This window comes from Panthera tigris, chromosome B1 (assembly GCF_018350195.1).
Source record: "Panthera tigris isolate Pti1 chromosome B1, P.tigris_Pti1_mat1.1, whole genome shotgun sequence".
Lineage (NCBI taxonomy): Eukaryota > Metazoa > Chordata > Mammalia > Carnivora > Felidae > Panthera > Panthera tigris.
In genome coordinates, this window is record NC_056663.1 from 114,300,892 (window position 1) to 114,315,837 (window position 14,946).

The 14,946-nt window shown below is 40.8% G+C and overlaps 1 protein-coding gene across 3 annotated transcripts in view; it reads right to left on the reverse strand.

Annotated features, from left to right (window-relative positions):
* The window catches only part of HADH (hydroxyacyl-CoA dehydrogenase), a 50,198-nt gene extending 47,193 nt beyond the window's left edge, over window positions 1–3,005 (reverse strand). For all 3 annotated transcript variants that reach the window (XM_042984072.1, XM_042984071.1, XM_042984070.1), the window contains exon 1: window positions 2,748–3,005. In XM_042984072.1, coding sequence (XP_042840006.1) covers window positions 2,748–2,879 — 132 coding nt within the window. In that variant the 5' untranslated portion in view covers window positions 2,880–3,005. The remainder of the gene's footprint in view (window positions 1–2,747) is intronic.
* Window positions 3,006–14,946: the final 11,941 nt, after the last annotated feature.

Here is a 14,946-nt window from a genome sequence, read left to right on the forward strand (position 1 = left end):
CAACGATCAGAGTTGTAAGTGGGTATGTGGGGAGAAGGACAAATGGACAAGGATTACTGCAATGAAGATAAAATCGTAAAGGCAGCTAACATTTTGTGAGCCCTTATTAGGTGCCAGACACTGCTGACTGCTTGACATGTACTAATTCATTCAATCCTCTCCATACTCCTCCCAGGCTAGTACTAGTCCTACTCCTACTTTAGAGATAAGTAAACTCAGGCTGGAAGTTAAGTAACTTTTCCACATTATCACAGCCAGCATATAAGTCATCCAATTCCTCATACTGAACTGGAGCCAATCTATATTCAAACACATCAAATTTTTCAGTTGCACTCAATAAGCAAAACATACTTACCCTATGCCAAAAAACATAGGTCAAAGAGCATAAAAAATGAGGTGATACTGCCTAGAACTCCATGCTACAGGGTAGAATGCAAAACCAGATGGGTGAAACCAACCAACTGGCTGACTGTGGACACAAAGATGTTCTGCGGGAAAGCATGGTTCCTTCCACAGGATTAGAGTTGTCACCTGAAGTGGCTGAGACTCTTTCAAACCTTGTTAGGTAAGAATGGAACTACATTCCCTATCAATGTCCACTACTTAGACTTCTGGTCTTTATCAACTTTTGGAATGACAATTTTGTTATGTTTCCAAACAGTGGGGCAAATAACTTTTTTCCCCCTTAACTTTGAAAAGGCACTCCTTGCACCAACCACTCAAGGCTTTGACCTGACCACATCAGTCATTTCTCCCCTCTCCTTTCTCAAGTGAATGCTCCATTACCATACCCATAATTCCAGGAGCCACCTCTGTGCCTTTTAATGCACATAACATGGTATCCAGTAATGGAAGGAGCATTCAAAAACTGAGCAATTCAATTTTGTACAAAGGTTGAAGAGATGCTTTGTACATAGTTGCTAATCCTCTTCCACTGGCTGTCTTCGAGGTACTATCCAGAAGAGTTTCTGGACCCATGTCCAATATTGTTATTGGAGGCTTCAGGCCCTAATATCTTCTCACCAAGATGTTGTTTAAGTGTTTTTAAACCGAAACATTATTCTACATCTGCCCACAACAAACCTCACTCTCATAGCCTTGAGAGATTTAGGTGGAGCAGAGAGAATGTAAGTGTGCTCAAGCTAAACTCTCAGTATCATGCAGTATACAGCATGTGGAACTTTTAGGTTAAAGGGGCTTACTCCTCCTTACATGTAACACAGACTACACGAACACCATAACCTAGCAGCCAGGGCATCCACACAACAAAAAGGACAATGTATGTCCACAAAACATGATCTCAGAAGAAAGAAGTGAGACTGTAAGAAGCCCGATGAATAAAAACATTAATAAAATACTAGTTTTAGGAGGAAATGCAATCAATATGCTGCAAAAAATTTGCAGGGGAGAATTAAGATAGATAGTAATAATAAAATATTAAAAAAAAAAAATCAAGCATGGGGTGCCTGAGTGGCTCAGTGGGTTTATCGTCTGACTTCGGCTCAACTCATGATCTCACAGTTCCTGGGTTTGAGCCCTGCATCGGGGTCTGTGCTGACAGCTTCTAGCCTGGGGCCTGCTTCGGATTCTCTGTGTCCCTCTCTCTCTCCCCTCCCCCGCTCATGCTCTCTCAAAAATAAACAAACATTAAAAAAAATAACAAATAAATAAATAAATACTTAAAAAAGCAAGCATGGAAGTGTGAACTAGGTTGCAAACAGACACTGAAAAAATTAAACTTTCATGACTAGCCACCGCACTGGAATACTCCCTTAAGAAAAATTTGATAACTGCCTCCCCTTCAATAATACAAGTTGCAAAGGGCTGAAATGCTAAGAATAAATCAGCTAAGATAAGAAAATCACAGTTCTCCAATACGAGCTGGAATGTAACGGTTAAAAAATAAATAAAATGCAAGTATCACAGTATCCAGGTAATCAATTGCACAACTGACCCCGTATCACAGCTCAGCCGGAGGGGCAGAGTCCTGAAGATGGACAATGAGATTAGACACGCCTCCTGGGCCCTCAGCCACTCTCTCCCTCTCCCTCTCCCACTCTCCCTAGAGCCTAAACCGCGCAGTTCGCTGCTCAAAGTGTAATCGGTCAAAGTTGTCTCGCCAATGCGCCGCAGTTGGGAAAGTCCTAGGGCCTCACAAGCTCCAATTAGGTAACTTTACAAAGTGTTACCAAAATGCTTACTATTATTATTCTTTGTAACCCGCAAGCAAAGGTAACACATGGCAGGGACAAGAGGAATCATTTAAAAGAACAGAAAACAGCTCTGACAAAGACTGCAGAATTATAGAAAACTGGTAAAATCAAAACTGATCGCAGTCCAGGTCTCTGGGAGCAAATTCAGTCTACACCGAACGGCGAGCACGCATGTTATTCCGCAAAATTGTGCACATATAAATAATACTATCTGCTCTGCATAGATCGCTTCCAAAGTGCTTGCAGAAACACTTTCCACAGAGTTTTCATCCGGCCCTGGGGCGGGGCGGTGCTGGAATTTAGGGACGAGGAAACTGAGACTCCGTCTGCAACTGGTTCTTTGGGGGAGTGGAGACTCAGGCCGAGACTCCAGATTTTCCAGCTACACGCGTGAGGGGCGGGGTGGAATTTCCCCGGTCTCCCGAGGACGCTGGCCTTTGGCGGAACACCCCACGCCCGGTCTCCGCGGGCCGGCGCCCGCAGGGAGCGTGCGCAGCAAATCGAGCGGGGTACGCTGCCCACCCGCCGGCTCACCTGGGCGATGCCGGCGCCCATTAGCCCACCTCCGATAACCGTCACGTGCTTGATGATGATTTTCTTCGCCGAGGCTGAGGCAGTGGATGAGGAGGACACAGAGCGCACGAACTGCCGGGTTACGAAAGCCATGCTGCAGAGACGAAGGCAAAGGCGGCAACAGAGACTACACCCGCCGAAGTTTTCCGCCGCGCGAGGACTAGCAGCGAACTGACCTCTGAGTGGGGGGAACCGAGGCCCCCCTCCGCGCCGCGCGCCCTCGCGTTCAGTGACGTCATTGACGGCGAGGCGGAGACTCGAAACGCGCCCCGCCCATTGGCCCGGGCCCCGGTTCCAGGATTGAAAGTCCGAGAGCGGCTTCCGGGCCCACGTGGGCCGCGCCTACTAGCGAGGAAGGGGGCGTGGTCGCAGCTGGGCGAGCGCGGGAGGGGGCGGCTGGGCTCGCTGCGAGGGTGCGTGCGTGGACCCTGGGTCCTCCCTCCTTGCAGTCCTGTGCCTAGACACGAGCAACTCTTGAGATCAAGCATGCCGTTGCCGTGCTAAATCGTCGTCTTCGATGCTTGTGCGTATTTCGGCGCTGAATTCATACATGGTATTTGGCTGTGGTGATTATTTTAATGCGGTGGATATTGTTTCTGCTAAAATGGAAGGAAACAACCTGCTTACACCCAAAACAAATGTCACTAGACCCATGAGTTCCAAAGATCAGGCCCACGGGAAGGAAAGGGAGTTGACCTTTAGCTACCCATGTCAACATCAGACATCTGTCAATGCAGTGCAGGTGGGCGGTTTAAGGTCAAAAGCAACCGTTGTGAAGTAACTTATCACAATAGAAAGCATGGGAAAAGAATGTCTTTCCAAATAATGGAAGATCTGATACCAATTAGGCCAATCTTCTCAGTCATGTGAATAATTTCTAGTAAATGTGCTGCAATTTAATTTCTAGTTACTGTACTGTACTAGTGATATAGAATCTTTATTTTTAAATATGTAATAAGAACCCACAAACACACCAGACAAAAATCGTCCTTCCCTATCAGAAGTAACCCACATAATGAATGCTGTGTTCAGCATTCCTTTGCTTTGATCTCATTTTTATATCTAATTCTATAAAAATATGGGAGAAGTGGGGAGCCTGGGGGGCTCAGTCCATTAAGATTCTGACTTGGGCTCAGGTGGTGATCTCCTGGCTGGTGAGGTCCAGCCTGCATCAGGCCCTCTGCTGTCAGCACAGAGCCTGCTTTAGATCCTTTGCCTCCCCCCCCCCCCCTTTCTTTTTGTCCCTCTCCCAAGCTCTCGGGCTGTCTCTCTTTTAAATATAAATTAAAACATTTTAAAAATATTTTTAAAAATATGGAAGAAGTGCTATCGTTCAGGGCTCTGTTAGGCTTGGGACGTTACTAGGATCACTACTGATTGAGACAGTGTTACATCCAAAAAACCAAAGTCCATTGAGAGCTAGAATGTAGCAAATGCAAAAGCATATGAGACTAGAAATGGAAAAAGTTACACAGAGAAACCTAGTAACTTGAAGAATAAGTCAATTTATGAAGAAGAGAGAATTCTAGGTAGAGGAAGCAGCACATGCAAAGGCAGAAACAAAATATCTCCGGGGGAAAATAGAGAGGAATTAGGTGTGGTTAGCAGTGAAGCTGGGATGGTAGAATAGAAGGATACATGGATGATTCTTCAGGTGGATTTTAACTTTCTGTTCTCATTTGTAAGTTGTGTTTAAGACAAAGTCAAACATTTTAATTAGTGTTGTCACAACAAACACTTCTTTTTTTTTTAATTTTTTTTTTTAATGTTTATTTATTTTTGAGACAGAGAGAGACAGAGCATGAACGGGGGAGGGTCAGAGAGAGGGAGACACAGAATCTGAAACAGGCTCCAGGCTCCGAGCTGTCAGCACAGAGCCCGACGCGGGGCTCGAACTCACGGACCCCGAGATCATGACCTGAGCCGAAGTCGGACGCTTAACCGACTGAGCCAGCCAGGCGCCCCTAACAAACACTTCTTAATTAAAATGTGTGTAATGTAAAACAGTGCCTCAGAATGCTACATTTTCAGATCTGTGATTTGTTTTCCTCTGGGAAGAAAGAATAACCACTGCCATGTTTTTAGTGACTCTCAAATCTGAGGCTGTATTATTTAAGAGTGTGATGTAAAACAAAGGAGCACAGCAGTGAGAGTTAGTCCTGGCTCTGTCACTCCTGTATGGTATGACTGCAGCAATTGCTCTTACTGGGCTCCAGTGTCCTTGTCAATCAAAAGAAATGGTTGTATACCTTTCCAGCTGTTCCATACGAAGAGTCTTCCCCCAGTTTACAGTCTTCTGAAGCTGGAGGTCCACCCTACCCTGCCTACTCCAGCCCAGTCCTGATCAAATGACACTTACAATAGAATCATTCTTTTATTAAGACTGCAAGTCTTTTCCCAAGGGTGGCCTTGGCCTTTCAGGCATCCAGTAATGGTTTCTGTGGTCCCTGACTGGCACCTTCATCCTGTTCCTGGGGTCGTGCTTCATTTCCCTCTGCAAAGAGAGGGGGGTACTGGGAAGCATGACCCTGGTCACTGAACCGATTCAGAGACAGCAAAGGGAAAGGTTGGCACAGAGAGTGGAGTAAGTGATGACTGCTTTTATTTTTGTCTCATAAATGGATAATTGTAATACTTAAAAAAATACATTTCAAAGAAGCATTATTTGAAAGTATGCATGGTGGGGGGCCCTAAGAGTGGCACAATCAGGGAGTACAGTAGGTCCTTTGCCTCCAACAAGGCAGCAATCGACAAAAAATGTGAAAGCCTTCCCAGCTATCCTGCTTTATGAAACAGGCAGGCAGAGAGCTGAGCTGACACTTAAGTCTTCCCATTGTCAGGTGATAGACACATTGCCCCAAGGACAGTGTGTTAATAATCAGGAGCATTAATGGAGACAAGTTTCATTGAGTAAATTAGACTTTTCCTTATAATTGTGTGAAATTAATGATTTCTGGCTTACTGGTGAAAGAGTGAAAAAGTAATGCTGCCTCTCCTGTTTTGAGCAGTTTTTAGGTCTCGTGTGGTAGAAAACCAGAACCTGTGCCTGCTTAGGGTGGCACAAGAGCAAAGCCGAGAAAGTTCAGCTAGAAGTTTGCTGACTGCGAAATTAATGAGGGTTGACAGTGTCACACTTGTCAGCATGGTTTTCGAGGAAATAATCATAAGATTTGCATAAGCAAGACATGGCTAGTTTGAGACGGGCACAGTTATTTGTATACCCTACTGAAAGATGCTCTCAGAATGATTTATAAAACACACAAGGCAAATCTCTAATAACATTGAACAATTTTACAAATACTTTCATCATCTTGAGATTTTAGGGAGGAAAAAAAGCATCATGGCTGACTTTAAATACGTGCCTTGGCTTTTACCATGCTGGCAGTCCAACATCCCAACACAGCTAACGGCTCTCTCCCTCTATTTCCCCTCTACTTGGAAAATTCATCAAATCCTCATGACACTTTTGGTAGGTACTAAGGGTACCCTGCTTTTATAGATTAAGAAACAGAGGTACAGAGAGGTTTAGTAACGTAGTCAAAGTCACACAGCTAATGACTGGCACAGGAAGAATTCAAACCCATTGCAGTGTGTTTCAGGGCTCGTGTTCTTGACCACTGTTTGGCCTCTCTTTGTAACAACCCTAAGACTATCACTGCTATCCTCCTCTAAGGGTGAAGAAACCAATGTTCTGAATGGTCAAATCGTTTATTAAACATAATTTACCTAATAACTGGCCAGGCTCAGATTTGAATCCACTCTGACCTCAAGTCCCTTTTCATAACTTCACTACTTTTCAAGAAAAAAGCTAAGTTTTTAACTAACTACAATTCTCAGAGATTTTCAGTCAGATATTTAGAGTTAAGGCTGACAGTGACTTCTGGCTTATTTTTAAAAGTAAAATGATTGGGAGTGCCTGGGTGGCTCAGTCGGTTAACTTTGGCTCGGCTCATGATCTCCCAGTTCGTGGGTTTGAGCCCCACATCAAGCTCTGTGCTGACAGTGTGGAGTTTGCTTGGGATTCTCCTTCTCTGTGCCCCTCCCCTGCTTGCTCTCTCTCTCTCTCTCTCTCTCAAATAAATAAGTAAACTTTTAAAAAAGTAAAATGATTGATTTTAGAAATAATAAGCAATTTCTTGGGGTGCCTGGGTGGCTCAGTCGGTTGAGCGTCCCACTTGGGCTCAGGTCATGATCTCACGGTTCATGAGTTTGAGACCCCCGTTAGGCTCTATGCTGACAGTGTGGAGCCTGCTTCAGATTCTCTCTCTTCCTCTCTCTCCCTATCCTTCCCCTGCTCTCTATCTCTCAAAATAAATAAACTTAAGAAAAAAAAAAAAGAATAACCAAAGCATAGGGTTCTTTGGAGTGAATAAAGTTGAGATTGGAAGGTGGCAGGGGCCAGATCAGGGTGGACCTTTTTATGGGAGTCATGGTCACAATTATATTTAAATTTTTTCCATTTTTATTTAGAAATAATTGCAAACTCAGAAAAATTGCAAGAATAAGAATAATGCAAAGAAACCCATATACCTCTTACCCATGTTTACCTATTGTTAATACTTTATATATTTGCTTTATCATTTTTATCTTATCTATTATCTATTTCTACCTATCTATATATCTATATCTATCCATAATATTTAAGATATGTGTAACACATAGAAATATATATATGTATATATATATGTATATATATATATACATATATATATACATATATATATACACATATATATGTATATATATTATCTGAGCCATTTGTGGGTAAGTTACACACATCATTGTTCTTCATCTAGTATTTCAATGTATATTTCTTAAGAGTTGGGCAATTCTCTCACATAACCATAGTACAGTTATCAACATTAGTAAATTTAATAAATTTAATATTAGTAAATTTAAATGTTACAACATTTCTATCTAATTGATCACCTGTATTCCAGTTTAGTTAATTGATCCAATAATATCACTCATATATTTTTTTTTTCCTTCTAGTACTGAATCCAATCTAGGGTCAGGTTTAGCATTTAGTTGCCATATCTCTCTCTATATCTCTATCTCTCTTTTTTTTATTTAAAAATTTTTAAATGTTTATTTTTTTTTGAGAGAGAGAGAGAGAGCATGAGCAGAGGAGAGTCAGAGAGAGAGGGAGACACAGAATCCAAAGCAAACTCCAGGCTCCCAGCTGTCAGCACAGAGCCCAATGCGGAGCTCGAAATCACAAACCATGAGATTATGACCTGAGCCAAAGTCGGACACCTAACCGACTGAGCCACCCAGGTGCCCCAATCTCTCTTTTTAAATAAGAGATTTATTGAGGTTTTAGTTAATTTAGTTTTTATTTCTATGTTTAGGCACTGGCTTTGCCATGAACATTGTGTTTGTGTACAAGGAAACTATATAAGGACTTAAATATCCTTTGAAAAGATCTTTCAAACACTATACTAATTGACAACTTACCTCAAGCCTTTGCGTATCAGGTGGGGAGAAGGTTGCTAAACAAACTGAGACTGGAAAAAATACGGAAAAATGTTACTAAACAGAACATGACGGGAGAAGAACAGAATTTAGAATTCGAAATGCCAAATTGGTATATTCCTTGTGTAAAACTTCCTTTTAAATAAAACACACACAGTAACTAAAGAAAAGTCTGAGTAGTAAGACTGAATAAGAAGAAACTATAAGAAATACAACATTCAATAACATTCTTACAGTTGTTACACTTATAATTTAATCATAAAAATGAGAATTATAAATAATGTAACCATGTCCTTCTACTCTTTGACATTCTGAAATTTCCTAGATTATTATATGAATATATTTGTACTGTTTGTCAATTTTTCTTTGAAATATAACTACAACTAGATTTGAGCCATCAAGGTAAAATTTGCATTTGAATATGTTCACATGATATGTCTGAGATTTGCTTCCCAATAAGTCAGTGTAGAATGGGGATGGTGGAATGTGGATTGGGTATAGATGAAACAAGATTTGTGCTTAACTTCTGTATGTATGGTCCATAGTAAATGTCCACAATAAAAAATAAAAGGAAGAAAAGAGGAAAAACTACATATAGTATTGAAGCGTGTTCAGCTTAGGAGACTGCTTTTATTTGCTTGCACTTTTGAGATCTGTTTTTAAAATTTTCATCTTGGTTCCTAGATAAAGCCATTTCAATTATCCTTTATCTCAAACACAATGTTTGGCCTAAATGTTAAAAATATTTTATCCTAGGGGTGCCTGGGTGGCTCAGTCGGTCAGGCAGCTGACTTCGGCTCAGGTCATGATCTCATGGTTCATGGGCTTGAGCCCCGCATCAGGCTCTGTGCTGACAGCTCCCAGCCTGGAGCCTGCTTCAGAATCTGTGACTCCCCCCCTCTCTCTCTCTGTCCCCTTCCCAGCTCATGCTCTGACTCTGTCTCTCAAAAAATAAATAAACATTAAAAAAAATTTTTTTTTAAATATTTTATCCTAGGGGCCACTGGGTGGCTCAGTTGGTTGAGCATCCAACTTCGGTTCAGGTCATAATCCCACAGCTTGTGGGTTCAAGCCCCACATCAGGCTCTATGCTGTCAGCTCAAGGCCTGGAGCCTGGTTCAGACTCTGTGTCCTCTCTCTCTGCCCCTCCCCTGATCATGCTCTCTCTCTCTCAAAAATAAATAAATATGAATTTTAAAAATATTTTATCCTAGAGATTATTTATTATTAAAAAAACATTGTTTACATCTTTGTTTTTAGACTTCTAGTCAATGAAATACCATTGACTCAATTTCTTAAGTTCTTATCATATTTCAGGTTATGCTAGTTTTTGGGAAAAAGACTTATTTTATATTATCACACATTTCAAGTGTGCAAATCAGTGATTTTTACCAACCATCACTATAAATCAGTTTTAAAACATTTCTATCCTCCCAGTAAGATCCCTCTACTGGTGAGATTCTGATTTAACTGGTTTGAGGTGGAGCCTTGGCATCATCATTTTCATCAAGCTCCCCAGATGAGTCTCGAATGATGCTAGAGTTAAGCATCACAGATCTAGCTGAACTCTATTCTGTGACAGCAGGAAAAATCAAGGCCCAGAGGGGTTAAGTGGTTAGCAAAAGTTACACAGAGAAGGTAATTATAGAACCAAGGCTTCAATCCAGGCACTGTTTTCCAGTTCAGTCCTCTTTCTACTGCCTGCTTTTATTCCTGGATATGCCCACAGTAGATGAATAGCAGAAAAGCAGGGAGGAGAAAGATGCCCAGAAATGTCACAACTCCCTCCTGGGGGGTGGGGAGGATATTAGGTTAATAGTTCCTGGGCACAGCCAAGATTCTCAATGTGGGAGGCCATAACGGTAGAATAGCAAAGCTGTGCAGAGTCCTGAGAGATCCTCTCTCTCTCTCCAAATCTTTGACAAATGAAGAAACTGAGGCCCAGAGGGGTCATGTGGTCAGCTACTGCAGGGACACTTGGGTCTGAAGTGTGCCATGCCCCTGGTCCTGTCCTCATTACCCCGCTGTGTTTGGCTTTCTACCCAGGTACACTCACCTGAGGCAACAACTCTCACCAGCTTGAGCCCCGGTCCTTTAGAAGTTTTTGTCTACAACTTACCCCTACATCCATCATCAGAAGATTCCTGAAAGAAGCAGGGCCTTATTGTTTTCTATGCAATTACGTGTCTTATTAACAGAGCAGAAAGAACTTACCACTCACATGACTAAATGGTATTAAGCTAATCTCAGGCCCCCAGAGAAATTATCTTTAATTTCCAATGTAACTCTTGCCTTTAAGATGTTTAATGGGAAGATCTTTATTTCCCCACAATGGGGCAGCAAAGAGGTTTTTCAATACACAGTTAATAGAGTGTTAAAAATCTGATAGTGGTAGTACTTTTTATTTTTAAAGAAAATTCCTTAAGCTCTTTCTTTTTTTTTTTTCTTAAGTGTACAAGCATAGCTTTTCACGTAGGCAAAGTTCTTCTTAAAGTTTTTCACAGAGGTTGGCATATACTAGCCACTGAACATATTTCTTAAATGAGTAAGTAATTGGCTTCAAATAGATGAATATTTAAAACAATGCCATTTGACTTAGGGACTTGAAATAATAAGAAATAGGAACCCTGCCTTTGATGTTTTAGGTAGGTTCTTAAAGTTTGGCATCTTGCTATCAATTTTTCTTGACCGAATGGTGGGATCAGACCAGGTATCTGAATCCAAGAATGCGTGGGCTGGTCATCTCATTACTGATCCTTACATCTCCTCATCTATTAGAAGACCAAATTAAATCATCTCTAAATTTCCTTTTAGCTTTAAAATTCTATAGTATAAAAATCCTAGCCTCGCATCATTTTAGACTAACAAAGTTTCCATTAACAATGCTTAGTATGCTTTATCAAGAACTATAAAAGCTTTCATTTTACAGATGAGTATTAAAGTATCTTGAACCAAACAGGCTCTATGCTCTAAGAAATCATAATCATACTCAATTGATTACAGGTGAGCAATTCATAATATGGTGGATATTATTTATTCATTTAGTTTTAAAGGAAAAGATGTTCATTACAGAAAAGTTGAGAAACATAGACAAGAGCAAAACAAAAATTAACCATAGTTTTACTATCCACATTTCTGTCAGTCTATAATTTTAGAAGGACGTATCATAATGTGTTTAGATTTATGTCTTCCTTTCAAAATTCCTTAAAAAAATTTTTTAGTGTTTATTTATTTTTGAGAGAGAGAGAGAGAAAGAGCATGAGTGGGGAAGGGGCGGAGAGAGAGGGAGACACAGAATCCGAAGCAGGCTCCAGGCTCCAAGCTGTCAGCACAGAGCCCGATGTGGGGCTCGAACTCACAGACCATGAGATCATGACCTGAGCCAAAGTCGAACGCTTAACCAACTGAGCCAACCAGGAGCTGCTTAAAATTCCTTTAAAAATTATAATGCAATATTTTGAGCACTTTTGATGCCATTAAATGTTATTAACAGTTGTTAGATAATACTCTATTATTCCACCCTTGTCCCCATTCTAATTATTCTCCCCCCACCCCCATTCTGATTTTTCTTAACACAGTAGCCAGAGAGAATCCAATTGTAAGTCATGTCATGTCCCTTCTCTATTCAAAACCCTCCATGGCTCCCATCTCACTCAGATTGAGCCACTATCTATATCATCTGCCCTCTCCTGCAACTTTATCGTCTCCTCTCCTACTACCATTTTCCTTGTTCACTCTGCTCCAGATGTTCTGTTCCTTGAACATTTCAGACACATGCCTACAGTAAGGCCTGCAGACTTGCTGCTCCTTCTGCCTCCATGCTCCCCAGGGTTCACTCTTTGCTTCCCCTGGGTCTTCACTCAAATATCAGCTTCCCAGTGAGGTTTTCTCTGATCTCTTTACCTGAAAGTGCAATCTCTCCCTGGCATTTTGCATCCCTTCCCTGATTTTATTTTTATCTTTAACATTTATGACTAATATGCTACACATTTTATCTTATTTGCTGTCATTTTTTTCTCTTCTGGAAATTAAGCTCATTAATGTCAAAGACCTTTGTTTTGGTTGCTTCTATGCCCCAATATGTAGAACATTTCTCATAATTATCTTATGCATGCATGAATGTGGCTATTACATTGCCCATAGTGTTGAGCATTTGGAATGCTTTGCTTTTCTTTCCTTTTATCTTTGGTTATCAAATATATCACTGCAATGAATAACGAATAACTTATCCAAAACTATTTTGATCTCTCATCATTAGTCATAGTTATATCTTAGGAGTAGAATTTATTGAGCCAAAGGGGATAAATATTTACTTAAAAAAACTTCTGGGAGGAATGCGTTTTGATTGACAGATTTGACAGAAGAGTTGCAAAGAGGGTGCAGACAGTTTGTGTATTCCCTTCCCCCAGCTTCCCCTAATTTTGACATTCTACATAGCCACGGTACACTTGTCAAAAATGAAGACACTGAAGGCAATGCTATTAACTAAACTCCAGACTTCATTGGGTTTTGCAGGTTTGTCTGTTAACGTGGTACTCTTTTCCAAAATCCAATGTAGGATACCACTCTGCATTTAGGAACAAATACTTTAAAAACCTTCATGCGTATTCTTAAATTTTCCTCCAGAAATGTAGCTCCAGTCTATATGGCCAACAGCAGTGTGTGAATGCTTCTCCCTTATCAATATTTGGTATTTTTCTCTTTAAAAATATCTTTTAAATTTGATGGGCAAAAATTGGTATCTGTTTTAGTCGCATTTTTGATGAATTTTAACATTTATTCATGTATTGGCCATTTGTATTTTCAAAATTTTGTGTATCTTTTACTTATTTTTATTTTATTTACTTTGTCAGTAGGCTCCATATTCAACATGGGGTTGAACTCTCTCGAGGGTCACATGCTCTACCCACTGAGCCCCCACCTATCTTTAAAACTGGGCTTTCTACTCACTGAATCATAAGCACTCTATTAAGAATATTAAATTTTTTTCAAGGCTGATATAATTATTTTTCATGATTTGCCAACTGTCATTTTGGAACACAGAAGTTCTCTGTTTTTATGTCATCAAATCTACTGTGCTTTTATTTTTGTGATTGAATCTGTTACTCTTTTACACTTAGAAAATTAGCTCCCATTCCCACATCAAAAGTTTCATAGATACATACAATATTATTTCTATTTTTTAGACCTAACTCTTGGGATTTGGGTATATGAGAAGAGGGAAAATGTGTTATTTTGATTTTCTAAATAATTAACCATTGGCCTAGCACTTGTTTTATGACCTTATTTCCTGTTCCTTCATGGTGTAATGCCACTTTTATACTAGAGGATATGGGTTTGCTATCTCTATTTTGTTTCATTGATTTATCTGAATATTCTGGTATCAGTACAAAACTGTTTAGTGATTATTTTAGAGCTTTTTTTTTTTTTTTTTTTGGACTACAGTGTGTGTGCACACATGTGGGGGAGGGGTAAAGGGAGAGGGAGAGAGAGAATTTTAAGCAGGCTTCATGCCCAGCATGGAGCCTGCTGCAGGGCTGGGCTTCAGGACCATGAGCTCATGGCCTTAGCCAAAATCAAGATTGAATGCTTAACTAACTGAGCTACCCAGGCGCCCCTCATTCTTTTAAAATATAGTATTGACCCAGAAATATGTCCTCCTATATATGGTCAAATGATTTTTGACAAGGGTACCAAAACCATTCAACAGGGAAAAGACAGTCTTTTCAACAAATGGCACTGGGGAAACGGTAGCCACGTGCAAAAGAATGAGGTTAGATCTTACCTTACACCACGTACAAAAATCAGCTCAAAATGGATGAAAGACCTAAGCACAAAAGATGAAACCCTAAAATTTTTAGAAGATGGGGAAAGGCTTCATGACATTGGATTTGGCAATGATTTCTTGATGGGACATCAAAGGCACAGGCAATGAAAGAAAAAATAGACCAATTGGACTTCATCCAAATTAAAAACTTGCACATCAGATTGTAGAAGGGGAAGGGGAACAGATTGTAGAAGCTGAGGGTTTAAATAAACAGAATAACAATAGATAGTAGGGAGGGCTGTGGAGGGAATGAACTGGGTGATGAGATTAGGGAGCAGCCATGTAGGCTGCTATAATAAAAATACCAGACTGGCTGTCCCTATGAACAACAGAAATATATTTCTTACATTTCTAGAGGTTGGAAGATTCAGGATCTGTTGAGAGCCCACTTCCCAGCTCACAGATGGCTGTCTTCACATTGCATTCTCACGTGGTGGCAGGGCAAGGGAGCTCTCTGGACCCTGTTTCATAAAGACACTAATCCCATTCATGAGGGCTCCACCATCGGGACCTAGTTACCTCCTAAACGTCCCACTCCAAACACCACTGCATTGGTGATGATATATGAATTTAGGGGGCACACACGCATTTAGTCTATAGCAGGGAGTTTTTCAGAAGGGCCACTTTAGGTCACTCTGAGCTGTGACAGTAGGAGGGAGAATGGGCCATGGAAGAAACTGGCAGGGGGCTCATCTGTAGGCAAAATTCATAGGTTGCGGTATTAAAAGAAACTCTTCCCTCAGAGCTGATAAGTGGAAGAGAGACAAGCACTCAACACTTTGCCACAAGGGGCTTGTGTAGATAGATCCATTCTCCCGCAAATAATGCCGGATTTGGGTGTGAGAAATCAGAGACATG